We start from the raw sequence: 27,539 nt of genomic DNA, 5'->3' as shown, positions 1-27,539 counted from the left end.
ATCATATGCATCTACTACAGTGAGGAAAATTAATACTAACTAACATGAAAAGCTTAATTCGTTCATCTGAGTTTACTCTTAGAAAAAAAACATAAATAAATGAAACCTAAATATTTGCTAACTAAACTCCTTAGTAAAGACACAGAAAGAAGAAACATTCCTTAGGTATAAAGTCCACAATCTAAAAATATGTCAAAAAGCTGTAGCATGGCCTTTAGAAGTACAACTCAACAGCTAACATAAAATGTATGACTGTACACCGACATCTTGCCTGAAGCAAATAAATGTAATAGTTTTTTAATGAAAGCCTGGATTGGTGCATAATTGGTGACATCTCTACCTTAGAACCTAAAGTGGTTTCTCTGTGACCTCCAGTTTAATGGTCCTGTTGTTATATGACTGTTTGGAGGGTGGAAGAAGGTATAGCATTTGCATTTCATGGTGCCTAGTGCAGGCTCTGGTCAGTGGTTTCACCGCCTGCTTTTCTGATGGGAGAAAAATCTGGAGGTTGAATCTAAAAAATGTCTTGAAGTAAAGCAGAAACCCATAAATCAGAACAGTTTGAATATGAGGAATGGGTTGCACAAACTCTGAATAGCTGAGGTATGCCAGAAGAGAATTTCCATAAGGAGATCAAAGGAAAGTTGGGTAGACTGAACTGAAAGCATTAGATGATGTTATACCTCAGTCTGAATGAGAAGAGATCTTCACTGGCTGCACTGGAATATAGGTTCCTTTCATATTCTCCACCACACTCCAAGCTGTTGCCCAAAGTATATAGTGAAAGCAGTGCAGTGATAAATTCCCTTTGTACAACTTCCCAGAGCTGCTGTACTGTGCTCAGTAAATTTGACAGCTGGTTTATGCTTCCCCAAAATCCTACTCAAAGCCTGACCAATCAGTTCTCATTTACAGTCACAGACCTGGCTCTCAGATCAGAGGGCTGGACACTGTCCTGGTCAGATCTGACCTAGGTAGAGAAGATAGTGGACATGGAGGCCCAGAACCTGAGAAGCGCTGGTTCCACAGCTGAAAGTATGAGCAAAAATATGGTTAGAAATCCTTCTCTGCCAAACAAAGGTATAAAAAACCATGGCTTGCTTAAGCAGTAAATAGTCTTTGTATTTATTATATGTCCCTAAGAGCTCAGATGTTTCTTCCATGAACTGACATTTTCTTTGCCAAGTTATACATCTTTTTGTTATCTTCGCTTTTGAATCCTGAACAGTCTTATGCCAAATTAAATCCATTACTGGACCACCTCATAATGTCTATCTATTATCAGTTGGGCAGCTCCACTATTTACAAATGTCAATCTACTTCCTTAAGTCTGTATTAACATTCCAGCAGCTGAGGTCACTTGGTCCATTCAGCCTGGAGGAGACTGAGGGGAGACCTCACTGCAGTTACAACTTCCTCATGAGGGGAAGAGGAGGGACAGGCACTGATCACTTCTCTGCGGTGAATAGTTACAGGACCTGAGGGAATGGCCTGAAATTGTGTCAGGGGAGGTTTAGATTGCATATTAGGAAAAGGTTCTTCCCCCAGAGGGTGGTTGGGCACTGGAACAGGTTCCCCAGGGAAGTGATCACAGCACTAAATGTGACAGAGTTCAAGAAGCATGTAGATGATCCTCTCAGGCACATGGTGTGACTATTGGGGATGGTTCTGTGCAGGGCTAAGAGTTGGACTTGATGGTCCTTGTGGGTCCCTTCCAACTCAGCATATTCTGTGATTCGACAATACAAATGTAAATTACAAAGGAAACTGTTTTGGAGTATTCTCAGTTATGTATAGATGGGATGGAAGTGTGAAAAAGCTGCAAGTAACATAATTTCTCCAAGCAATTACAGCATTTAAACATTTATTCTATAGTATTCTTAAGTTATATTCTTTAGAAATAACTTGAGTAAGAGTCAGGTGTAGGAGAAACTAAAAACATCGAAAACTGATTAAATTGAATCTCATGACCCCTATGAATCCTCATCTGTCATTGCTCAGAAGGAATAAGTTTCAGGAGTGATGTATTTACACTTTATTACAAAACTTTCTATCTGTATTAGACAGAATGCTATAGTGAGCTGAAGAGGAGATGATGATTAAAAGATTTTACTGATGTCTTGAACAACCTTCCACACACCTTTGAGCCTCCACTGAAGGGGTCAACAGGAAAATGAAAAATATCTTTTGCTAGATGGAGGAGAAAGATACCAGCAAACTCTTTAATCACTCAGTATTATAGAGAAACACAGCCTTTTGCCTTTTCTCTGTGTTACAGTCCTTCTCAGACAAAAAAACCCCAAGATTTTCTCTTTCTCAGAAAGAAAAATATTAACACTATACCCATAAAGTTGCCATAAGTCCTTTGAGGTGAGGTTCTGTAAGCAACAATTACATTTGGAACTGCTATGCTCTAATGTCATACTGTTAATGTCTCCTAGTGATATTAAGTAGATCAGTTCCTTATCTTTTTTCCAGACAGTCTGAACAATTAAGATCAATGCGGGTTTTTTTTGTTATCCTCGTTTAACATTATTCCAATCCAGCACAGTCATTTATTCCCCAAAGCAATAATAACTTCATTAACTATACCTCCATTCAGCATGTGTTCACATTTATCAGTGCACTTTAAGGTAAACAAATAGTAGCACATCTGCTTAGTAAGTGTCTGAACATGGGAACAGCAGAATAGTTCACGGTTAAAAAGAGAGCCCTGATGAAATTGTTTTATGCCACTTCACAGGAACTCGAGTTTTAAAAGGAATTGCTCAAATCACTAGGTCTATTTCACTTTTATGAAAGGCAACGACCTCAAGCAATTTCTCTGTGTTCAATTCAATCAGTACCTTTCTCCACTGCTGTTACCGAAATGCTATTTTTGGGTTTTCAGATAAGGAACCCTTTTAGCATCTAGCCTAAATTTATTCATAGCCATTTCAGATACACTGATCTCTATGTAAACTCTGCCATTCAGCTTTCCTTCCCTTAGAAGGGAAGGTAAGGGAAATACAGAAGTACAAACACACCAGAAACCCAAAAAACAATACTACTCAAACCCTTCATATTAACCTAGCTCAAACCTTCATCTCAAAGTCCAATAGAAGCTGAAAACTTTCTTACATAATCCTCTCTTGAAGCTTTGACAATTTCAAAATACAAAAACACAAGAAAGATTTTTCCTGTGTCATGTCTGCTTTATATGTCTGTGACATATAGTTCTCAGAAACTTGAGGGTGGGCATCCAAATTGATTTTTTTTTTTTTTAATCTAAAGTAAATCTCTGAGTCTTTCCAGGTTCATACATTGGTTGATTGTGTTTTGTATGCGCCAGAATACTGAATACTGGCCTGGTTAAACAAGCACTCAAATTAACCATTTCAGCTCTTGAAAATCTTTATCTCCATTAACAGGTAAATATTCTCTCAAAACCCAGTTTCAATATCCTGGAATATTCTTCAGGGATAGAAGTAAAGAATTGTAGTAAAGCTGTGTTATAGCAGCCTTGGCACTTTAGCTCATGACTGGTATAGTTTTTTGATGAATGTATAACATCTACTTGGAAATAATTCTCTTGGGCATTTACATTTGAATGCATATATATATATATATATACACATCTCCTAAAAGTCATTATGCAGGGTCACAGAAATTGCTTCCAAAGGAAGTAAGTTGTAGGATGTGCATGAATCTATCTGTGTCCCTGCTTGGCACAACAGTGCAGCAATAGCTCTGCTACAGAAAGGATCTTTTCCTTCTTTAGCTTAAGATACTATTTATCAAGGATTTGTTATTGTATTATAAAAAATATTTATGAATAACAATAGTTTCTCTCTTGGATAGTGATTTTTTGTTTTCTGTATCAGTTATTGATTGCTCCTGATCACTAGAAAAAGTAACTTGCTATCTAGCATTCTAATTGTTAGGTTTTGTATATCCCACTAAAATATTTGTGTTCAGATTTATGAATACTCAGCAAGTAGGCTTAAAAGCTTAAGATCAAAATCATTCCTGAGTTTCTGAACATGGAATGATTATAACTTGCTATTGATATTGTCACGTGAAAGGGGACTGGTGTAGCCATTATTCATTTTCTCAGTAGGAAAATTCTACTTGCCTTTCGGTGTGTGCTGTTGTGGTTTTTTGTAGAAGCAAGAAAAATGACAAAATGTCCCAAGAAGAGTTATTTCACCCATGTTTCCCAAATTTATTCTCACACAGTTTGATAATTAGAAGTCAGTACTTGCTCTAGGATTGTATCTTTAGATACACAGGGGAAAACCAAAAGTACAGTCTCCATTGGGAAGCACAGAATAGACACAACTCCTGGTCTGGTGTACAGGGTGTGTTCCTTTTAATCTCAAGAAACAAATAGTTAATTTTTACTTGATAATTGGCTATTAAATAGCCACATTTAATTTCTGTTGATAAATGTCATATTTCTCTTTTTAAAAAAAAAAATAGAAATTTGTTAAATAGGAAACTATTCTGTCAAATTTAGACACAAAAAGATGTTATAGATAAGCATTTGCTTTGCATGAGCTTCTTTTATCGAAACCTGAAGAATAAATATTTTAAAGCAGACAGAGGACATAATGCACTGCCATCACATGTAAAGCAAATCTTAACTAATCCAGCAAAAGAGAGAGGCCTGTAAGAGATGATGAAAATAGAACTATTTCGTGGTGCCTAGTGAGTTTAAAAGAGTCCTAAACTAAAAACTTAGGTGGTATTCAGCTCATAGAGACATATACTGGTATGTTTAGATGTAGACAAGCTAAGTGTCCAAGTTGCCCTTAAAATTGATGGGATTCTGGTTGGTAACAATCATTGGACTGCAAAGAATGATCCCATTATGCTAAAGTAGAAACCTAGAATTTTAATTGATTGCCCACCCACATAGCATTTCAGAATGTGCCCTTGTCACCACGTGAAGGCACATACTTTCCATATTTCCTGTTATACATCTGTCAGCACTGTCAGGATTTCTTAGACACCCTACTGCATCACAAACAATGAATACTTCTCGTGTTATTCAGTTGTGTCAAGCGTCTGGGCAGCAAAAGACCAATAACATTTACAATAACTGCAGTTTAGATATCTGACACATCTGGAGTACATGACACCTGATTTCAGTCTTAACTTGGAGTTGAATCCCACTCTAAACATTTCAAGTCTTAGATAACTTTCATAAAATTTGAATTTACTTTACCTAATGATTATATGCCAATGAAGATATTTTGTCTCTCCTCTTCCCCCCAAATTTATTTTTTACTCAGACAACTAATAATGCAGCACAAAAATAGTAAGGACTTTCCTCAAAGAAAGAAGTGTTTATTAAAAAGAAAGGAGGAGAAAAGAATCTTTGTTTTCTTCAGTTCACTGACATGTTCCCTCTCCAGTCTAGTTGGAGAGGAAAATCAGCTATTTTTTTTTCCTCTCTGCTTGGTGAAGACCATGAAACCTCAGTCAACAGCTTCCCATCATTTTTTTTTTAGAGGACAACTTCCATGATTATTGGTGACACAATCTTTGCTTGTATGCTAGATAGTTGGAAGCTTCCAATCATCAAAATGGCAGTTTTTTTAATTTCTATTTCTTTAATTTCTTCTCCTTGTCTAAGTCATGTGAGGTGTTCTGACTTTTAAGCGTAAAACAATGGTGGTCCTTCCACAGTCAGGAATGCTTTACAAATTTTGACATTCAACAGTCTTTTTACCACTTCTTTGGTTGTTAACTTTGTTTATCCTAACAGTAAACAGCATCCAGGCACATCTTGTGACAGTTAGGTAACGTGCAACTTCCAGTATCATTCTACTTGGAAGTCATATTCTGTTGACAAGTCTGAGAACAAAATAAATCAGAGAATGAAAATGAAGTTGTGCAGTGAATTGCCTCAAACTGGCTTTGTAAATCATAATGTATAAACTGAACTTTCAAATACAATTTACAAATATCTTATGAAAAATAACGTGTTTTTTGTCTACTGTATACCATATTGAAAACGCAACACCATAACTAAGAAAGTAAAATGTAACCTGAAGAGACTATTGATAAGTTTGTGCTGAAAAAACATTAAAGTTACAGCTTGTTTCCTACAGTTAGACAGGCAGAATAAAGAAGCACACACGTGCTTTCAGTCTTAACCACACATGGAAATTTTGTTCCAGTATGTCTTGACAATTCAAAATGCCCAGCAAAGTTGTACTGCACTGACAGTAAAATAAGACTAGATACTGTGAAATATAACTTTTTTTCAGATAATTTTTGCTGTTGCGAGATTTAATAGTAAAAACACTTGATATTTCTGAGAACGCGCTCTATTGCAACATTATTTCTCTACTTTTAGGTGTGTGAGAAAAAGAAAAGCAATAATTACACTCAAGTAAGAGTAATTTGTTTGTTAGTTCTTGGAATGCAAAGTAGGGTTAGAGCTTTTGTGTTCTGAGTTCAGCCAATCAGAGGTCAGCCCTTAATGTAGAATATGTAACACATAAGGGAATGTGTGAGCAAATTTGTTTCTCCTGACCTCTTACTTATTTAGATGTCTGCTCTGCGACACCTTACTCAGAAGCAAGTCTGTGGAGACCCAAGAGGTGAGGAAAGTTTTGAACATGTTAAACTGTTCTGCAAAACAGAAAAACAAGTGCTGACAGTATCCTACCTCCAAGGACCTTAGATGACATTAATCATGGTCTGAGATGACATTAATCACATTCCATGGTCCAGTTTCTAGAATTGTAATCAGTTATGGGCCCAGTCCAGGCTCAGACTGCTGATCCAAAGAATTGTTGAGCTTTAATTCACTTTCAAGGTATTAGATCTGGGAACACCAAGGGAAAAAATTTGTTTCTTTGCCATAAAATTTTAATGAATTATGGGAAATGCCTGCAAATTATCTGTATTTCATTTTTGTTCAAATATGGTAGTTGGTTATGGACAAAAATATATCCCAAAAAATATTTTTAACACCAATTTAGCTTTAAATTTACAATGTGTATCAGATATCTGTCATTACTTTGTAAATTAGACCAGTACAAATAAATGGAATTTTCTTTTCTAATTTAGCAAATGGGCACATTGCTTTCAAATCCTCATACAACCTGGTAATGCTAGAACTCAAAATAAAAGGAGGTAGATCAAAGTCCTAGCTACCAACAAACAAAATGAAGAAACTGTGGAATGACAAAAGTGGTGCAAGGGCAATATTTCCAATTAAATTGATAAAGTACAGCAATTACATGGACTAGAAATTTAACTGGAGAAAGCTTCACAGAATCAGAAAATGCAACATGAAAATCCGGGATATATGTTTTTCTCCTTCACTGTCAATAAAAGGATAATTTTCATTGTAACACCCAGAAAATATATGTAGAAGTTGAATTGAATTCGCCTGTATGCATGATTATTTTATATCCAAAATTAGTAGCTTTATATCAAGCTACTAAATTGATCTACCTATTCTATGGTATTTCCACCATTTTTCTGAAAAGTATGGAAGTAATTGTGTCCTGTACCAGAAAGGAGAGAGAAAAAATTAAACCTGTCAATTTCTTAGTTTTAAAAGTCTAGGCTATAATTATAAATTTTTTGTATTATTATATAGGTGAAAATGAAAATTGCCACTTACGTGGAATTTCATTCTAGATACATCTGAGTCTGTTTCTCTTCAGATACTAATGAATAAAAAATTCACAACTTGCTTCATGCAATTAAGGCAGCTATATAGATATAGCCAATCTTCCAAAAGAAATTATGAGTCCTCTTTATAGAGGACTGTGGTTTTGTGGTTTGGCTTTTGCTGTAGTTGTTTTGGGTTTTTCATTTATTTGTCTGTTTGCTTGGTTTCAGTTTCATTTTTTGCTTTGTTTCTCTTTTTCTAGAACTGTTTTTAAATGCTTTAGACATTCTACTTTATTTGTTTCATGTGCTGTTCTCACAGTTAGTGGTTGATTCTGGCTGTTTCAAAGAAAGCTCTAAATACTTTGTTATTCAATTAGATTTCCATAAAAAGATATTTTTCCTCCTTTCAGTATAAGATCACATTATGCACTGAAGCATAAAATGTGAAAGTTCTTGTAATTATATATTAGCTACAATAACTGCCAAGGTTATTTCTGTTTATGTGTCTGTAAATTTTTATAGATCTAATTATAATTGCAAAAGAATGATACAAGGAATACTCTTTGGCCTTTAGAGTACACTAAACTTTTGAGCAATATTTCAAATGAAAATATTTTTGGTAAATCTGATTTTATGATAATTCTATTACTTTGGTTATATTTATTTTTATTATGTTGCTGATGAATTCTACAAATTTTAATTTTTTTTTGTGAATTAGACTTTTGTGCTAAAATGATTAAAAAATCTGGCACAGATTTTTTATGATTAAATGATTAAACAGTCTGGCACAAAAAAACACCCCCACTAACCAAAACAAACAAATAACTAAGCAAAGAACAGAAAAAACATAGCAAGACTGTGTTCTTTAGCACTTATAAAAGACAAGGAAAGTGCATGAGTAACGAGTTAAGAAACATTGACAGTGATACGAAGTTATTTAGGGTGACATAAGCTAGGAATAATTACAAGTAATAGAAAAAGCATTTTATGAAATTTAATTTGCTTAATGTGACTGCTCCCACTGCTAGTTATAAACTGGGCAACCTTCCTGACATCAGCTTGCATTGCAGGACATTTGGCTTTCCTAGAATCCCTGTAACATCCAACCCCAACAGGTGTGCCAGTTATTTTATACAACTACAATGGAGAAAAACAGCCACAGTTAAGCAAATTAATTGCATCCTGAGTGACTGGCAACGAAATGAGACCTTGAGTTACAGAAAATAACACAATCTGTCTTCACATAGAGGTGGTGGGATCCTATGATTACCACTCCTAAAGACTGACAGAGCAGAGTACTGAAATAGCTCCAGGAACACAAAAGCCCAGTGTTCAAAAAGGACAGAACAAACAAGGCTTTAGGATTTATCAGGAAAGAGAGAAAAGAGAGAAAGAATAATTTTGTTACAGTATTATTCCATTGATCATTCATTTCCTAAATGCTCTACACAGAGCTGATTTTATAATCCTGAAAGAGTATAGTAGATTTTTTAAAAAGTGAGAGAAAGGAAAACATATGGAATAGTTTCCATGTAAGAAATAAGCTGGAACTCCTTTTGTGTATAACGTTGCTTAAGGAGCAATGAGTGCAAAGAGAACAATCTGGAGTAGGTGTGTTTGACTGTTGTTCACCATTTTCAGCCAAAAGAGACAGGGTGTAAATAGAGTTGCTTTCTCAGCAAGTGGCAGAACTGTACAACTTGCTGCCAAAAATGAGAAAGGGGCTGAATGTGTTCCCAGGGAAACCAGACTCTACACAGAAGGCAAATACATTAAGGTTTATTACATATACAAGACCACATTTGGTTCATACGGTCTCCTAAAAAGGAAATATTAGGAACACTAGGAGGAAGCATCATATATGTTCAGCATCTCACTGACAGCAGTAGAGACAGGATATCAAGTGAAACGGACCTTGATGTGGTCCTCTGTGAATATTCCTGTGTTCTGAAAGACATATGCAACACTTCAGTGACTTGCTTTTAATTTTTTGAAAATAACTGTCTTCTCTACAAAACTGAAGCAGAGAGCAGTTCTCTAGTCTCTGGGAATAGTTTTTCTGTACTGTAGCCTGCTAATCTGATCAGCAGCCCTTGACAGCTGTTATATTCTCAAGCAAATGGTACAGAGACAGGAACAGAAACTCTGATGGAGGGATGTGCCATTTTTATAGTCAGTAACAACAGTGCAGGAGGGAAGGGATGGCAATAAGAGAGGACAAGCAAATTTAGAGGACATGGAAGTTGTTGCCAAATCTGTGATGTCTCTTGTGAAAGTGACTATAAGTATAAAATATGACTCATGGATAACTTGTGGATAACTGTTCCACCACTAAGCTCCATGGTCTGCAGCGGGACAGCCTACCTCACCATGGTATTCGCCATAGGCTGCTGGGGAATCTCTGCAGCAGCACCTGGAGCACTTACTCTCACTTCTTCTTCCCTGACCCTGGTGTCAGCAAAGCTGTTCCTCTCACATATTCTCACTCCTCTCTGCACCCACAGTTGCTGTTGTGCAACAGCTTTTCCCCTTCTCAAGTGTGTTAATGCAGAGGTACTGCCACCATTACTGATGGCCTTGGCCCTGACCAGCGGCAGGTTGGTCTTGGAGCTGGCTGGCTTTGGCTCTGTCAGACACGAGGGAAGCTTCTGGTAGCTTCTCACAGAAGTTACCCCTGCAGCCCTCCTCCCACCCCAAAACCTTGCCATGCAAACCCAATACAGAAACAAATGCAACTTTTATGAAGTTCAGTGTGGCCAGGGTCTGTCCCTGGGCAGGTGTGGATACAGGTAGCCCTTCACACAGAGCAGAATCTAAGTCAAGAATCTTACCCCACTGCAGAGACACAGCAACAGGCATAAATAGCATTGTCAGAACAAAACTGTCTTTGCATTTTCCTACACATGGTACGATTGTGGGAACAAAACCTGATGTTTCTCCATGCATCACTGTTCGTACAGTGAAAAGTTGATAAAGGCCAGGCTAAAATGATATTTATTGTTTCTCAGGCCCAGCAATTTAAGTGGCTCTCAGAGGCTTTCCACTTCAGCTTTGCTGTTGCTAAGCAACATCATGAGGACAGTCTACAATAACCTGCTAACTTTCAAAAATATTTTTTCTAGCTGTCCAGTGATTGCTTTTAGCCTTTAAACATTATTGCATGCTTTTCTGAAAGAAATAACCACCTTAGAATATATTTTTGTTAATGTGTAGAACTTCAAAGTGTTTATATAGAGTCAGGGAACCATCCTCCTGAACAGTGAGAATCTCTGTCACAGATGGGAAAAGTTAATAACTCAATTCTGTTTAGTCTCTGCACAACATCCATTGCCAACATCCATTTCTCTATGTGCAGAAATAACAAGCACAGACCTCCTTAGTATATTTGTCTTACACAGCAATACTGCTCAATAAGATTCAGTAGATTCTCCCTTGCTGTGTGTGTTATGAAGATAATTTACAAAAAAAAAAAAGACATTAAAAACTAATTGTATTAGAATAGACCTCAAAAACTACAAATCTCTCTCTTGGAGAGGAAATATTTTAGCTTAACAACCATTCTCCCTAGTTGGAGACAGGAAAGGAACAGATCATCATCCTCAGAAACTCGAAAAAATTTGATGAATGGATAAAAAATCTTTCACTTTTGGCTAAACTTTCCTTTGCATATAAGCAGATAAGTCTAAGAGTCTGCATTTTTGCAGTTGATTGTCACGGTCACTCTAGTTGGTTCTAGTTAAAAAAGTTGCATCGCAGAGCACTTTTCACAAGTTCCAGCATGCATTTTGTCACTGTTCAGAGCATTTCTGTAGGTATGCTCTGGTTTGTAAGTACGCTTTTTGAGCAATGATCCAAACAGATATCACTGCTAAATGGTAGCTGTAAGTTGAACCTCTCAGTGGCTGATGCAAACTCTTATCTCGGACAAGAGAAATTTGTTGATATAGAAAAAATGGTTCACCATAAGGATGAATTTACACCATTACCTCAAAGTGTTGTGAATCTACAAAGTTCACAAAGTACATCTTAGATGAGATACACCAAGAAATCAGTCTCTGGTGGCTCTTTCCTGAGATTTTAGTAGCTTTTTTATTATATATATAATAAAAGTGTTTTGGAACATCCTTTACTATCAAACCCAAAGCTTTTAAAGCTTCTAACATTGCCATAGGGACTTGCACCTACCATTAAGAGGATAGAGCCTGAATACAACCAAAATAAAGAATTAGAAATCCTGGTTAGTGTTCCTCTTAGAGTAATGTTCATATAAAGCTGAACTTTAAAATACCAATCTCATTTGAAATAAATTCCTGTGACTTGTTTAGCAGAAGTAGGAACACAATACTATGTACTGTAACTGGCACCTTAACAGAGAGATGCCTAGAACCTTTGCCTGTATCTTTTCTGCTTATCTTGTGTGTGAAGTACAGTGTAATTTGTTGGGTTTGATGCACTCTCATCAGTGTTATTTCTCAATGCCTGAGCAGTGCTTAATGATATCCTACAGGGGAAGGCTACCCATTAGCAGCAGTAACAAAGCAAAGTAGTACACATAAATTAATGATTCATTCTCCTGGTAGTCCATGACATTGGGAAATATTAACTTTGTTTTATTGATCAGAAACACAGAGAAGTGAGATAAAACGACTCTCTGCAGCCATGCAGGAAATTTGTACTAGGTCCAGGAAAAAAATGCATCTCCTGAATTCCACTTCAGGGGTTTACATTTGAGTAGCTCCGTGATAAATGTGGAAGGAGGAAAAAATATTGGTCCTGTTCTGTCAGAAAGAGTTTCTCCTTCATCATTTGTGTCCAAGCAAATAATGGTAATGAAAAACATCAGCACTTTCATGAGTAGCTCTTACCTTGGTGTTATTGGGATCCATCCTCATCAGAACTTTATTATATCTGGTGTTTGTTGAATCTTATTTCCCTTGAGTAGTAAGTGAGGATGGTGCAAATAATTGCACCAGTGCTGGCACCACACCACACAGGAAGATGGATGTGGTGCCTAAACAGTATCAATAGCAGTTCCCACCAGCCAAAAGTATTAAAGCTTGCTGGCCTTATTGCAAACTATCCATATTGGCTCTTTCCCATTCAGTTTTTTATTTTACAATAACTACATTTAAAACTACTGAAAAATAAATCCTACTAAATTAACCAGGATATTGTCTAAGTAAACATCACCAGACAAGAAGCTTCACAGGTGTTAAATCAGTACCCAAAAAATTACTTTATAATTACTTCATAAAATATTTTTGTTAGAATTTCATGGATTGCCTAAAAGCATTTTAGTTTCTACATGTCTTTACTCTATTTCTCTTTTGAAGAAGAGACAAAGAAATGAAAGCATTGCTGCTATTCCTTCTTTCTAGACTTACCTAGACTGTCCACAGCAAGAACATACCTGTTGGAGGCAGCTTTGTGGGTTCTGCTGGTAAAAACTCCTGCAATGGTAAGCACTCCTTGGAAAACGTAAGGTCATCGAGTGCTATGCCATCTTTGGGACCGTTTCCAGCTATCCCTTCAAAGACAACTTGAAAATCTTCGTTTCCATTTCCAGCCAGCGTCAGTGCCTTGCGCTGCCAGAAATTTCCCTGGTTTCCGGTAAGATTAAGAAGAATTCTTTCATGCTTTAATGTAGTTCTTTGGTAGACAATCAATGATCCAATGTGAGCTCCGTACATATGGTAATAGAAAATTATCTGTAAGCAAGAACAAGAGCATCAACTATAGAACAGGTGACTTCAGACACATTCTGCTCTTGTATTTACATTAATTCTTAAACTGAGCATTACTGGTTACATTCACGATATCCCTTAATTTTATTGATTGAAAAACAATTTAATTAAAATGCACAGAAAAAGACTTACTAGTGGCAATTTTTGAACTATCCCATTAGCCAAACTTTGAAGCCCCCACTAAAATACTCAACAGTTGATCTTTCATCCCTTTGAATAACTATTGCATGTAAGTGTAAATGAATTAAAATACTTAATAAGGAAACAGAGGAATAGAATAGTGCCATTTACAATATGGGAAGCAACTCGGTTTACTGAACAATTATCTGGTTATAGATATGTTTGTGCCAGATTATAGAGTGTGTAATTAGAAAATAATCTAATCTGTTATGGGAGCAAATCTTCTAAATGCACAAATGAAAAAAAAATCTAAAATAAGATATAAGATGTCCTTGGATTAGAAAACAGCGATTTATTTATTTTTAATTAGAATGAGGAAAACAAATTATGAAGCACAAAAGTAACACCAAATAAATACAGAAAATAAAACAAATCGCTGTGAAAATTCTTCACCATTAATTGCACTCTAAGTTATTTCCAGTTCAAAAGTAACAAAGGAATTTAGTCAAATTAATACTTAATCTAGTTCATTATCTTGTTTCTGAAAAAGAAAAGAATATTTCCAAAAATCATGTAGGATCCTGAAAGAAGGTAATTCATGCTATCATATGCTATCATGCAATATATATCATATCACATGTCTATAGCCCAAATTTCTTCCCAGCATAATGCATGGCACAAGCCCTGAAGTATGAAAACTCTTAACTTATTTATTATAGCTATAAAAACATAATAGCAGATGTTATGATATCCGTAATGCAGACGTAAAGCCATGTCTCTTTGTGTTACCTGGTGCTATAGAATTTATAGGCTTCTGCAGTCTATTGCATTGCATAAATATACTATTTAAAAAAATCCCCTACCTTTCTATTTAATTTATTTTCTTTAATTATTGATTAGCAAAACCACCCAGGGCTTTGTGTTCCAATTCTTTTGAAAGTTTTACTGTGTTTACTTTTAGAATATCTCCTGTGCAGTGTAGTCAAATCTAATTTTTATAAGTCAGTTTTTTTACTTGGAAATATTTATACTCACCTGACATTTTCCTGTCCTGTGATTACTCTATTTCTCTTGAAATCCTCCTTTAAATGAGGCTTTTCTTTCAATATATGCGTATATCTTTAGATCATATAATGTTTTCACATTTTATTAGGATTAATCTCTTTCTTTTCACCACTGCTGAATTTTGTTTGCTTTCTGTCATTAAATTCTGAGCAGATATTTTCATAGAGTTTCCCATCACACAACTCCTGACTGACTACAGTTCTTTTCAAAATTACCAGACTGTATTTTGTATATTTTCCTTTCTTTTATGATAATTGAATTATACTCCATCCCCTTCCCTGACCTCAAATATTTCTTTCTCTACTTCACATTTATCTGCAATACACTTATCTCAATTACACTGAATGATTTTATATATTAGAGTCAACATACTGTCTATTGCAGTATGTTGATTGTAATAGAACTTCTGTTCTATTACATCACTTCAAGATATATCATATAGCAGTAATATCATCTTCCTAACAGCTATACTCAAATTTAGTTTTAAGCATATATCTAAGTCCTTTCCTGGCTGGGGCCCCACATTATTCAAACTTGAATTCATGTGAAATATTCATTCTCATACTTATTTGCTTTTCATCAGGACATAGGCTAGCTCTCTGGTCTTAGTTCTACAAGTCTTTCTGGATGTTGTCATTCATCAGTTGGCTACTTAATATTTTCAGGTTTATTCTGGAGAATTTATAATAGAGTTTTGAAAGAATTATAACAACTGGTCCCATTTGTAAATACTTTTCTCATACTGAAATAAATTGGAAAAATTGCAATTCAAAAATTTACAGAAAATATAGTATTTGCAAAAACAAACAACTATGAAATGCTTCCTACTACACATAACATAAAGAAATTGCTGATATTAATGACATCATTTATGCTTTCTCTTAATATTCTTAAATTCCCTCAGAATCACAAAGTATGCTAAATATTTCTGGTACTAATTACAATTAAATTTAAGACTTTTTTTCAACACCATCTCTTTTGACACCACAGTCTGCAACAATGGTGCTTCAACACTGGCTTGAAGGAGCACTCCTTATAGAGACACCAGAAGTACCAGGTTGCTGTCTCTACACAATGTTCTGCAGTGAATAATAATTCAAAAAAAGGTGCACAAGTGTTATTTTTTAACACAACTTTTGTATTACTCCACAATAATATATAAATATATAAATATATGATTTTCTTATGGGTTGAAGTTTCCAGATAATATAACTACTTATCACTGATGCTTTGATGCAGAATTCTTTTTCTTTTGCAGATATATTTTGACATAGTCTTACTTTCTACTTGGACTATTTTGCTTGGATTTCTATTCTTTTGAAGACGAAGCTTTGTTTGTGAAAGTCTTGTATACAGACAAAAGATTTTTGTTCGTGTATGTCCCTTTATACTTTCTGATGTGTATTTGTTTTCTCTACATAAAACTTATCCCATTGATGTAAATATACATTTTCCATTGATCTGAAAGGGCCTAAGATCCCATAAGTCTATTGTAATATATGGTGTAACATTTGCTCCAGTAATAACACATAGCAAGGAGTAAAGTACTTTAAGGGACTCTCTGATCTGTTAAGATGAAGCTCTGGGTCTTGAAATAATTTTTTTTCATTAATACAATATCATTTACCAGAAATTTCACTTTGCTTGGTCAAATGCAAAGTAAGTTTCATAACTGGTCAGAACCTTCAAAAAAGCACTATATAATGTCATAAATAGGACTGACTGTTACAGGCAACATCATGGATGTCAGAAGTTTTGTCTGTAGAAATGCTCCTTTTTGTAAATAATTTTTAATGTAACAAAAGCAATAGTTTCCAATAGCTATGTTTCAAGCATTTAATTGTGTTTAATGTCTGATACATCATAGCTATTCAGACATGAATGTTATTCTCAGTCATTCTGCATTTCTTTACATGTGTTTTACTCTTCATAGAACTTAAATAGTGAAACAGTTACTTTTAAAGCACAAAACCAGATAAGGTTGAGAAAGGTATACTTTCAAATGTGATAGCAAAATAAGCCAACATCTCCAAGTTTGTGTGAGCAGAATTTTTTTTAATATATGTATTTTACGTAATATAGAAAATTAACATAGAAAATGAACTCGTTTCAAATTTTGAAGATAATTTTATAAAGACCAATTAAGTTTTGCTGCTGAATAATAAAATTAGTAAAGTTTTGTTTGGATCATAAAATCAAGTCATCTATGTTTAATACATTCTGGCTTTCTTATCTATAAAGAGTTTGGGGAGTTTTCAAGAAAAGAAGAATTCCAGTAAAATGAACTCCTTAGAAATCTCAAGGAGTTTGAGATTTCCAAGATTTGTCTGAACTCTTTCCATGTTCAGACAAACTCTTACTGGTTTTGATTTTCCTCATGATTAGTATGAGATAAATGAAACTAGAGGCAAATGACTGGATATTTTGAACATAGATGTCACCTCCATACACAGCAAACTGTTTAGGATTGTTTCAGTCTAAGACAACTTTCATTTGACGTGCATAGTATTGTGATCACACAAATAGTTCAGTTCAAAAGCTTTTTGAAAAACAATTCCATCAAAATTACCCTCTTGAGGGATCTGGCTGTTAGATGTATGAAGGCAAACTGGTAAAATGAGGACAACTAAGGACAAAAGTCCAAGGGAAAATAATTACATGTCCTATTTCAGAGGTAAAAGTTTAATAAAACTTTACATATTCCATAAATATAAAGACACTGATATAATCTCAGGCAAGTTTCTGGACAAGTAGCTCCAATAAATGGATCGAGGAAGAAGTCAAAGTGTGGCATCAGTAGTGGAGATGCTCCAAATGCTGGAGAAAAAATTGGCTATTTTATGGCCAGCTCATTAAAGAGCTCTTGAGCTTATTTAACCAAGTAGCTAGCCCACAAATATTCCTATTACCAACTTACACAAATCTTCATGTGCTATTAGTAAAATAATTAGAAAAATAAAGTCTGAATATTGCTTTTACTTACAGTAGCTCAAAACTCTTTTGAATCTAGGCTGGTATATGACTTAGACAACTGGATTTGGTCACACTTCCACTGTAGTAACTCACAGAATGAGTAAAATAATTTTAGCGGTCATTTAATCTGTTAGGATGAATGTCTGGGTCTCAATTAACTATTCAAGAGATTAATTCCTTCATATCAAATCAAATGTTTTTTCCCAGATCATTTCTTTAATTCTGGAAACCCATTCCTAAATTTACCTTGAAAATGTTAAGCCATTCCTGCCTGATTAGATTTCTACAGTCTTTCTAAATTTTTTTGCTAATTTTCCAAAAGCTAAAAGTACTGCTTTCCCTCTCACCACAGCTCCATTTATGCGCAATATTCCTCTCCATGTAAATAATATATAGAGATATTTTGTTAGCTGTATTTCTTATTACTATTTTTAAAAATTACTAATTTTAATAGCAATTAGAATATTCACATTAAAACTTCCACTTTGTGTTTGACTCTGATGTTAGAAACTGAGACACCACTCAGTTTTGCCTTGACACTTAAAAACTATGAAAATGTGGAAAAATGCCATTTCAAAACAGTGCACGATTGAACTTTCTGGAATATTATTCTTTTAGCAAAACTATAAAAGATATATAAAAACTATGAAGCTTTTATTCCAGATTTGCAAAGAAATGACCAAGCTGAAGTTGCTACAATGTGCTGGAGTGTTGTGGGAGATCAAGGCTTACATTTCTCCATTCTCTAGAGAGCTGGGAACAAAACCTTCTGTCACACATCCTACCACTTCCAGTTGTACTCTTTAAAAACCCTTTGTTACTGTATTTTCTCAATAAATTTTTTACTGTAATTTTCTCCATAAAATTGCAAACCATTAAATAGCTGTTTGCTACTTCGGACAAGTGTTGCATAAGACATTGTAAATCAGACACTCTATTCATTGTCAACTTCACCTGAATCTCCCAGACACATATTTACTTACAGAAATCATTTTTCTCCCACAGCAAAATACAAATTTTCTTAAGATTTCAAGCAAATAAGATCTGGTCCTGACTTTTCAAAAAAAATTTTGTTTGTTTGTTTGTTTTTTTCCTGAGGAATTATTTCAGCGATCACTTTATTCATTTTATGAGTACTGTCTTGATGCAATCTAGAAATCAAATCCTTTTTTCCTGGTAATACCCCACCCTCATGTACCTTGCAGTTTTTATTCCTTCTGCTTAGGACAGGACTGGAAATCCTAGCTTTCTGTCCTGGTAGCTGAAAAAATGAACTCTTTATAAAAATATAATGACCAGTTGGTTCTTGCAGTGTATGATCAGTAGCTGGTCCAGTGCCCAATTTTGATGTACTGCTGGTTCTCAGGTTCCAGTTGAAGTCATCATTTTCATCTTGCTTCCATCCACAAAGATCAAACTCAAAATTGCAATGCCCAATAGATGTACCTGAAAGACATTTGCACACACATGAGAAGAGATTTTTTTTTTTGAATGTAATTAGATACATATACTGTACCCTGGTGAAGGGTCTGGAGCACAAGTCTGATGAGGAGTGGCTGAGGAAGCTGTGGTTGTTCAACCTGGAGAAAAGGAGGCTCATGAAAACTACAGGAAAGGAGACTGTAGTGAGGTGGGGGTCTCCAAAGTAACAAGGGACAGGATGAGGAGAAATGGCTTCAAGTCACATCAGGAGGTTAAGATGGATATTAGGAAAAATTTCTTCGCTGAAAGGATCGTCAAGCATTGGAACAAGCTACCCAGGGAAGTGATTGAGTCACCATCTCTGAAGGTATTTAAAAAATGTGTAGATGTGGTGCTCAGGGACATGGTTTAGTGGTGAAACTGGCAATGTTAGCTTAACAGCAGGATTTAAGGATATCAAGGGTCTTTTTCAACCTCTGTGATTCTATAATTATCTAGATTTCTCCTTAAGTTGTATTTAATGCCTAGAAAAAGAAGTAGGTGTCATAATTTTGGTTGTTTTTCATATGAATCAACATGTGTGTTTTTTACCAATTTTCAAATCTTGAATGTCAAAACAACAACCATGGTGAGTAAACTGTCCACGTAAATTATGGTGAGGTCAACTGCACCACTCTAGAAGTTTAAGTTCTGTATATTTTTCCCTCTATGCATCTATAAGTTAATTATAATGATTACCAAGTAAGACTAAATTTGCTGAAATAAGCTGGAATTTCAGCAGAGCCTTCAAGAGACTTTTGACTATGCCCTGAATATTCTTATTATTATTGCTGGAAAGGAAAGTGCTTTGAAGACAAATTTGGAAACTGTACCAATTATTTAGTCTGACAATATAAGAAATTACAAAAGCTCTCTTGCAAAATGTATACAAAACCTGAGCCTCTTCTGGGATCTGATAAAGTTCAGCCATTTCAAAGTAGCTTTATTTAATTGACAGCTCACCAGAAGTATCAGTAATGAGGCCAAGGAGTTGGAATCTATGGAATCTACACACATACTCAAAGAGTGCAGATAGCTACCTCAAAATTTTCAGGCTGAAATCAGATGAAATAATTTTTCCTTGTATTTTTCTCTCTTAAGGTCATAAGATGAAAAAGAAGGTAGAAACTTTTTCTTAAAGATATGAACTATTTAGTAAAAATAGCTTCACTGCCTTTTACGTTTGCCCTTTACGGCATATATGAGGCCATCTGAAATAACAATTAAAATCACCCAAACCTGATGTGCTAAATGATATGATTACCTTTTATGAAAAATATAGACTGTGGTATACCTCAACTGCTCATAAAATTGTTTAGTCCTCATATTTTGCCATATGATTACTTAGTTACTTAAATTTCAGGATCCTTCTTTAAGAAATTCCTTCCATTACTTAAAAGTTCCATCTTGAGTCAGTAAAACTCATGCATGCAACTGACTATTTTATTTTAAAGACATGTTTTCAAGAATCAAAACCTTAACTCATGATCACTGAATGTCCCTGCTAATGCTGTAGATGTTTGTGTTACCTAAGCTAAATGTGGGTGTCCTTGTAGGATCTCTATAGTCAACAAAGAGAAACATTCATATCTATAGGACAGTGTATTTAATCTAACTCAAATAACTGATTGTAAGTCGCATGAACTTCAGCCTGAAAATTAGTCACTCCACTGATGAAAAAGAGAATTTAGGCAGCCTGCTTAGATGCCTGAGTTACAGCAGATGACTGTGTAACATGTCATACAGCAGATGACATGTTAAATCTTTGGTAATAGACACTTCTACAAAGAATTCTTACTAATGAAGTACAAAAATTAAACTAATCCTTCTCTCTGTGGAGCAGTGACACAGGGCTGCTGAACTAGTTCTACTGAATGACAACTTAATAATTTAAGAAAAACACTTAACTGTAAGACAGTCATATTGATCACAAATGATCTAATGTATCTTTGTAATAAACTAAATAATTAATTGGAGAAAAATTTTAGCTGTTTTATGTCATATTATTACCAACTATGCCTAGATGAGCAAGAAATGCAAACTATGGGAGCAGACCTGTAGAGCAAAACAGCTCTGAGTATGGATCATTCATTCCTTATCTAATGGAATAATTTCTAAAAGTTTGACAAAACAGTGTATCTGTACTTAACTTATGTTACAGCACTGTTGTCAAGCAACTAACTTAAGAGAGTCCTCCTCAAAGCAAATAAAACCAAGGCACAGATCTCTTAATAGCAATATTTCAGCTTTATGAGGCATAGTTTATAGCTCAGCAGTACTGAGCTAATTGGACTTGGTGAGTATTGTCTTGAGATGTAGTCCCAATGACATTCTGGAGTTTCAGGAACATAACAAAGGTTAGAGACTAGTTTCCTTCAATATGGTGCAGAAAGATTTCCTTAAGTAAGGTATGATGACTTCATGCACATAGCTCACCATATCTACAGCTAGAGTTAGAAATCCAGGAATGACTGCTCCTGAAAGGTGCTTTGGAGATGTCTAGAAGTTATCTGTCTTCATGTTTTTAAACAAAATTGCTATGGATGGACAAAACTGCCCATTTCTTGTTCTCTGTGCTTTGGTCTATCCTGTTTTGCCCTACTAGAGCTTTCATCAGGCTCTGAAGTTTGAGGTTTTCAAGCTACCATTCTATCGCTCAGTAGTGAGGAAAAAAATATTTGATGGCTGGAATAAAAAACTCTGCATAAAGAGTGGAAATATGTGTTTCCTATGATTGTGTTCTTTTAGGAGGTAGCCTGCCTTATTAATAAACTGGAAAAAAAAGAACTAGTATTTTTCTGTTAGGTATATTTTCAGCAAGTATTGTAAGATGTATTTCTACATTATTAAATGTATAAGGCAGAGGCAAGATTGATAAAAGAAATGCCAAATTCTCCGGCATATTGTGGAAATTTAAAGCAGCATACCTATTTCAAAACTGAAGAAAAAAAGAAAAAAGAAAAAAAGAAAAAAAGAAAAACAAAAGGAAAAATTAGGCTAACTCCTGATGTAAGCTATTGAATAAAGCACCACCAGACCTAAGAAAAAAGTCCTAATTGGTTGCCAAGTATTTACAGTACAATTAGATGCTGTGAAACAGGATTACTTTTTTATCTGAAACAAAATACATGTTGATTTACAAGTTTCAGCCCAGCAATGAGCCATGTGCTTTTAAAGCTCCATAGTGTTTCACTGTAAAGCTTACAGTTTAAAATGCAGATGGGGAAATGTTTTTTTTTTTTGAGAATTTTTTAACTTTTTTTTTCTTTACTTAAAAATAACAATAAAAAACCACTTTTGAGGAAACCATTTACTTTGTGGGACTGTGTCTAGTCACCTTTTCCAATGGGAAATCAGAATAAAATCCTTACTTTAGTAGGTTGCAAAACTAAATCTCATCAGACTCTTTGAACCATTTTGCCTTTGATGCTTCAGTTTTTACTTGGCTGATGGTGTTTGATGGGAAATACAGACAATCTAAAATCTCAAAAAAAAAAAGTAAACAGTTTTTAAATATTTCAGAAAGTAACAGCCAAAGCCTGAGAATCTTTTTCAATAAAGTAATTCCAATTGAAACAGTCCTTATTTTCTATTAAAGAAGATCTGAAGTGAATATCCCCATAAAGATCAGTGATGTACTATTTCTGGATTGGAAATCACTGAGGAGTTAAACGAAAATAATTTGCAAAATAATTTGCAAAACACAGTCCCTTCACCATGTACTTTAGATCAATAGAATATCAACATACTTTTGCTTCATAGAATTTGTATCACTGAGAATTTGATAAACTGTGTTCATATTCTCCATAAAAATGAAGAACCTTTTCATATGGTACCAAATAATGTAGATTTGATTGTGTGAGCCTTTCCCACTATTGTAGTAGGAAAAAAAAAAGAAAGTTTTAATACCATATATTGTGATCCAGAAGGAGCCATTTGATGTGAAACATCATTCTTTGAATCAGATACTACATATGCTGTTTCCTGATACCTCTTGTAAAACCAATATTGTACAGTATTGAGGTTAAAATGATCTGCTGAGAGACCAGACAATCCTTGAAATATCTAAGGAGGTAGGTCCCTCATCTCCCAAGGGTATTATGCTTGAAGTATTTTTTTCAGCTTTAATACATTCTTTTCATATGGAAAGCAGGATAATTGTATTCTACTTTTAAAGACAGCTGCTTTCTGAGTTATTTTAAGAAATTCATTACCAGCTCTTTGTATTTTCTATAATGTGATTTTAAATTAAATAATAGCAATTTCAAATCCTTAAAAGCCAAGGAATAGAACTAAATTATTACTTAAGCAAATTATTCTTGTTTGTTTTCTTAGCTGATAAGCTGTCAAAAGTATTCAAGAAATAAAAATTCACAGCAGGCACAGTTACTTATGATAATTATATTAAAAAAGAATCCATTCTTACTGCAAGTAGTAGGGCTTTCATCCGAGTTGTCTGCACAGTCATTTACAAAATCACACAGATTATTCTTTGGGATGCAGTACTTGTTGGCACATGTGAATTCCTCTGATGTGCATGGTTTGTTTGAGATGAGCAAAGGGGAACAATCTTCAAAGGTAATATCATCCACTGCCACGTCTCCCATGTAACTGACACCACGTTTTGCCCTGAAAATAACCTAATAAAAATTACAGAGCTATTACACTAAGCCACTAATAAGGCATAGAAAAGCTTATACACACAACAGGAGAAGAACAGAGACTGGTGGTTCTTGCAAATCTTAGAATATGAAAGCTCAGTCCTTCAAAGCTCAGTCCTACAAAAGCTTGTACTACAACTTGTATAGATCTGTCACTATAGTTATTGAAGAGTCATCTTCTAACACTACCAAGAACCAAAAAAAAAAAAAAAGGAAATAAATTGTGCAACATACATACCAGCCCTCACTCATCCTGAATTAATAGCAAGAGTTTCACCTACTTCTGCAAAGTAAGTCTGAAAAAGAGTAGTCATTTATTCCCATAAATGTAAGAAGAATGTTAAAGTTTCATCAAAAGTCCATGACAGAAGTATCAGATAATGTAACACTTAAAAATATGTTCCTGACTGTTTTTTCTTCATAAGACTACAACTAAGCATGACAAGCATCTCTAAGGGTCTTGGGAATCTACTCTTATTTCAAAGCAAACATCATTCTCAAGATTCTTTTTTCAAAACCCAGATGTTTTTACTTAATACACAATAAGGAGAAAGAATAGTTTAACGTAAGTTGGGTTCAAGGACAGAAGGGATTCTCAGTCTTGAAGATGGATATCAGTCTGAGATTAAAGAGGAATGAGAAATCTCCAAAAAACTTGAGTCCAGCTCAGATAACCACTCAGACATACAAAGAGATGACTTTCGTTATTCGGATGAGAGAAAACATGTACAGGGTAAAAAGGGAAATGAGGAGGTGAAGTATATATAATATAGAAGTACTAAAGCCAGCTGTGTAGGAAACACATAGTATAGGAATACACACCTGAAAATTTGATCGAATTCCCAAGAACACTTCTGCTCTGTTCCACTGGGGACCTTGGTTGCCACTTTGAGTCCACAATTTAGAAGTCCTGTTACTGGTTTTACAGAGTACCTAAAAAGGGAAATAATTCTAGGTCACTAAAAAATATCTTTCCATTTCCAACTCACTTTATGGTCCCTTAATTGTATACAAGAGTACAAAAGCATCCTGTACATCTCATCTCTATACCATCATTAAATGTCGCAGAATCGTAAAATATCTGGAACTGGAAGGGACCATCAACTCCAAATCCCTACTCCTTTCAGGACAACCTAAAATGAAATCATATGACTAGGAGTATTGTCTAAATGCTCCTTGCACTCTGACAGGCTTGGTTCAGTGCCCACTTCCTGGGGAGCCTGTTGCAGTGCCCGACCACCCTCTCAGTGAAGAACCTTTTCCTGATGTCTTATCCAATGCAAATGGATATGCCAGCATAAGTGACTGTATTAAGGAAATAATGCTCTAAGCTTCTCTGATCTCGAAAAACGTACTCAATCCAGAGCCTTAACTTGGACTAACTTATCTCATTAATTTACTCAGAGTGGCTAACAGTGAATAAAAATTCTTCATTACTGGGTTGTAATTCAGTTATAAAACATGGGAAAATGACTAACAGGTGTTACTAAAAATATACTAGTTCACACATACATTAGACTGCTCTTCTGGATTCTCTTGTCCTGATTCTTATGAAACATTTTTTTCTTTTACAAATAAAAACTTTGTCTTTTTTTATAAAGACCAAATTTCATATATTTGGGCAATGAAAGACTTGTAAACCCCCATACCCCTGCAAATAGTCAGTGAACTGGGGAAAAATGGCAGTTTTCAACATGAGCAGAAAGTCCGAAACATGATTTGCTCCAACCTCTTGGGCATCCAAATTCAACTGAGCTGACAATAACAACGAGATGAGTGTTTGATGAAGTGTGTCGAGCTGTGTCTCCAGCCAGTACTAGAGAGCTAAACATCCATTCACTGGTTGCCTGAACTACTTCTGCTTTCAAGGATTTACTGCTACTCTGCATAATCTTCTTAGGGCAGCCCAGGCATTTTTCATCATAATGAAAAAAACCCTTTTATTGTTTTAATTTATGCAGTCCCATGTGTATATGATGTTGCATAACAGGTAAGTTCCTCCAAGCAAACAGCAGGTTCTTACACTAAGGAGTTTTTATTCCAGGGAAACAAAAGGAACAGATAACATATTAAATTGGATAGAAAAACAAACTGACATCTCACTTTACAGACAAGAAGAACTGTCCATAGAAGACATGAATTTAAGAGAAAATAAATTAGAGAGAAAGGAATTACAGATATTATTTGAGAGAATAAAGGATGCTGAACAAGAAAATATCTTTTTTACTCTCACATACAAACTATATTTTTATCTGAAGGTACATGTGTGAGTATAGACACATACACACATGCTTTTACATAGACTGTGAGTTACCTGTTCTATTATATATCCAATTTGATACTGAATGCAGAGGTGATTGAGTGACTTATCCTGAGTATTTTTTTTCAATCCATTTCTGATGCTGTAGGTATTTTGTAACAATCATGGGAAATCCCATTTTATGTTGTGTGGCAAAAAAAATCATTCAGAACAATGCTGCTGTTTTATTCATTCTCTTTGCAGTGATTCTGATCTACAAGCTGCTAATGAGTTAAATTTCCTTTGAAGAAGTGCTTTATTTTAACTAGAGTTAAGAAAAAGGTATGGGTAAGCACATTAGTTACTTGTATGTCATAGAAATAGTTCAATGGTGCTTACATTAATATAATGAAACTCTGAAAGTTGTATCTTCAATTTTCCAAGGACTAAGCTGTTTCTACAAATTTTAGCTCAATTTTGATTCAATTACTTCTTTTGTTCCTACTCCAACATTCAGGCAAAGACCTTGATGCCCTATTATCTATTGTTGTTTTGCAGTGTCAAAGGGTATTGTGTAATACCAGACTTTACCTTGTATGGAAGCTCCAACTGTGGTCTATAAGGTTAGAATTTTTGGTTGCTATGGGTTATGTTTTCCCCAGCCTATTGAAGCTAATTCTTCCTTCAGATCATAATATATTGAGAGAAGAAGAGTGTTAGTAATTGTTCATTTTCATTTATTAGCAGCCTAGGCTTTAATGAAATTAAAAGAGAAGGCATAAATTTCCTCACAGTAATTTCATGCTGTAAAAAAAACCCCCAAAACCAAAAAACAAAACAAACAAAAAACCCACAAAACAAACAATCAAGAAAAAAAATCCCAAACAAATAGCATCTCCATACCTCCAAAGAACCTATTGTTGAACCATTCATGTAGTTCCAGAACATGACTTTGCATCTGGGACCTGTAAAGGAGATGACTGGGGTAGCAAAGTCAGCTCTGTGACCAAATTCTCCATTTGAGCTGTCTGTAAACAGATACCATCCTTCTTCAGTACTCCTGCTCAGAGAAAAAAGGTTATATTTATTAAAACAAAAAATATAATCATAATTATGATTGTAATATTTCTCTAGCTAGTATCTACTGTCTGGGTATCTGAATACATTCTAGTGTGCAGCCAGAATCCCAAGAAACCCTTGTAAAGGTAGCTAATATTTTCATATCAAGATAAGCAAAAAAAAGAAAGAGTTGAAGTCAACCTTTATCCACAGGATCATACAGATGTGGGCTAGAGGGCCTCTGGCTTTCCCTACAACCCTCTTTCCGCAGGGAAATCAGAGAGTTCAATCCTGCCTTAAAGAACATCCAAGACATTGAGTGCAATTTTGTCTCCTGAGCTGCTGGAAAAGATGGAAGGATGAAGTAAGCATCAGACTTAAGCATCAGAGTGTACAGAGAGACCAGTGCAGTTTTAGTGTTTTGGGCATCTGAGATTTAGCCCCTAAAACACTTGCTTTCCCAAGTAAAAAGCAGCTGTTAAACAAAGATGAGATTCTGCTCTCCCCAGTGGAGGTGCTTCATGCTCAGTGCTTCTCAAAACAACCTTTCCAACAAGTGCTCACAAACCTGATGATGTAGCCTATGTTTTTAAATAG

General features: G+C 35.0%; 1 protein-coding gene across 1 annotated transcript in view; it reads right to left on the bottom strand.

Moving 5' to 3' along the window:
• Window positions 1-27,539, bottom strand: part of MALRD1 (MAM and LDL receptor class A domain containing 1) — a 238,601-nt gene that overhangs the window by 124,621 nt on the left and 86,441 nt on the right. Inside the window, exons 21-25 of the mRNA XM_032689585.1 lie at window positions 26,787-26,943; window positions 24,467-24,577; window positions 23,410-23,623; window positions 18,721-18,968; window positions 13,031-13,328 (exon numbers count right to left, since the gene is read on the bottom strand). Of these exons, the coding sequence (XP_032545476.1) occupies window positions 13,031-13,328; window positions 18,721-18,968; window positions 23,410-23,623; window positions 24,467-24,577; window positions 26,787-26,943 (1,028 nt within the window). The remainder of the gene's footprint in view (window positions 1-13,030; window positions 13,329-18,720; window positions 18,969-23,409; window positions 23,624-24,466; window positions 24,578-26,786; window positions 26,944-27,539) is intronic.

Source organism: Chiroxiphia lanceolata, chromosome 1, assembly GCF_009829145.1.
Source record: "Chiroxiphia lanceolata isolate bChiLan1 chromosome 1, bChiLan1.pri, whole genome shotgun sequence".
Classification (NCBI taxonomy): domain Eukaryota; kingdom Metazoa; phylum Chordata; class Aves; order Passeriformes; family Pipridae; genus Chiroxiphia; species Chiroxiphia lanceolata.
This window is presented reverse-complemented; position numbering and strand designations above follow the sequence as displayed.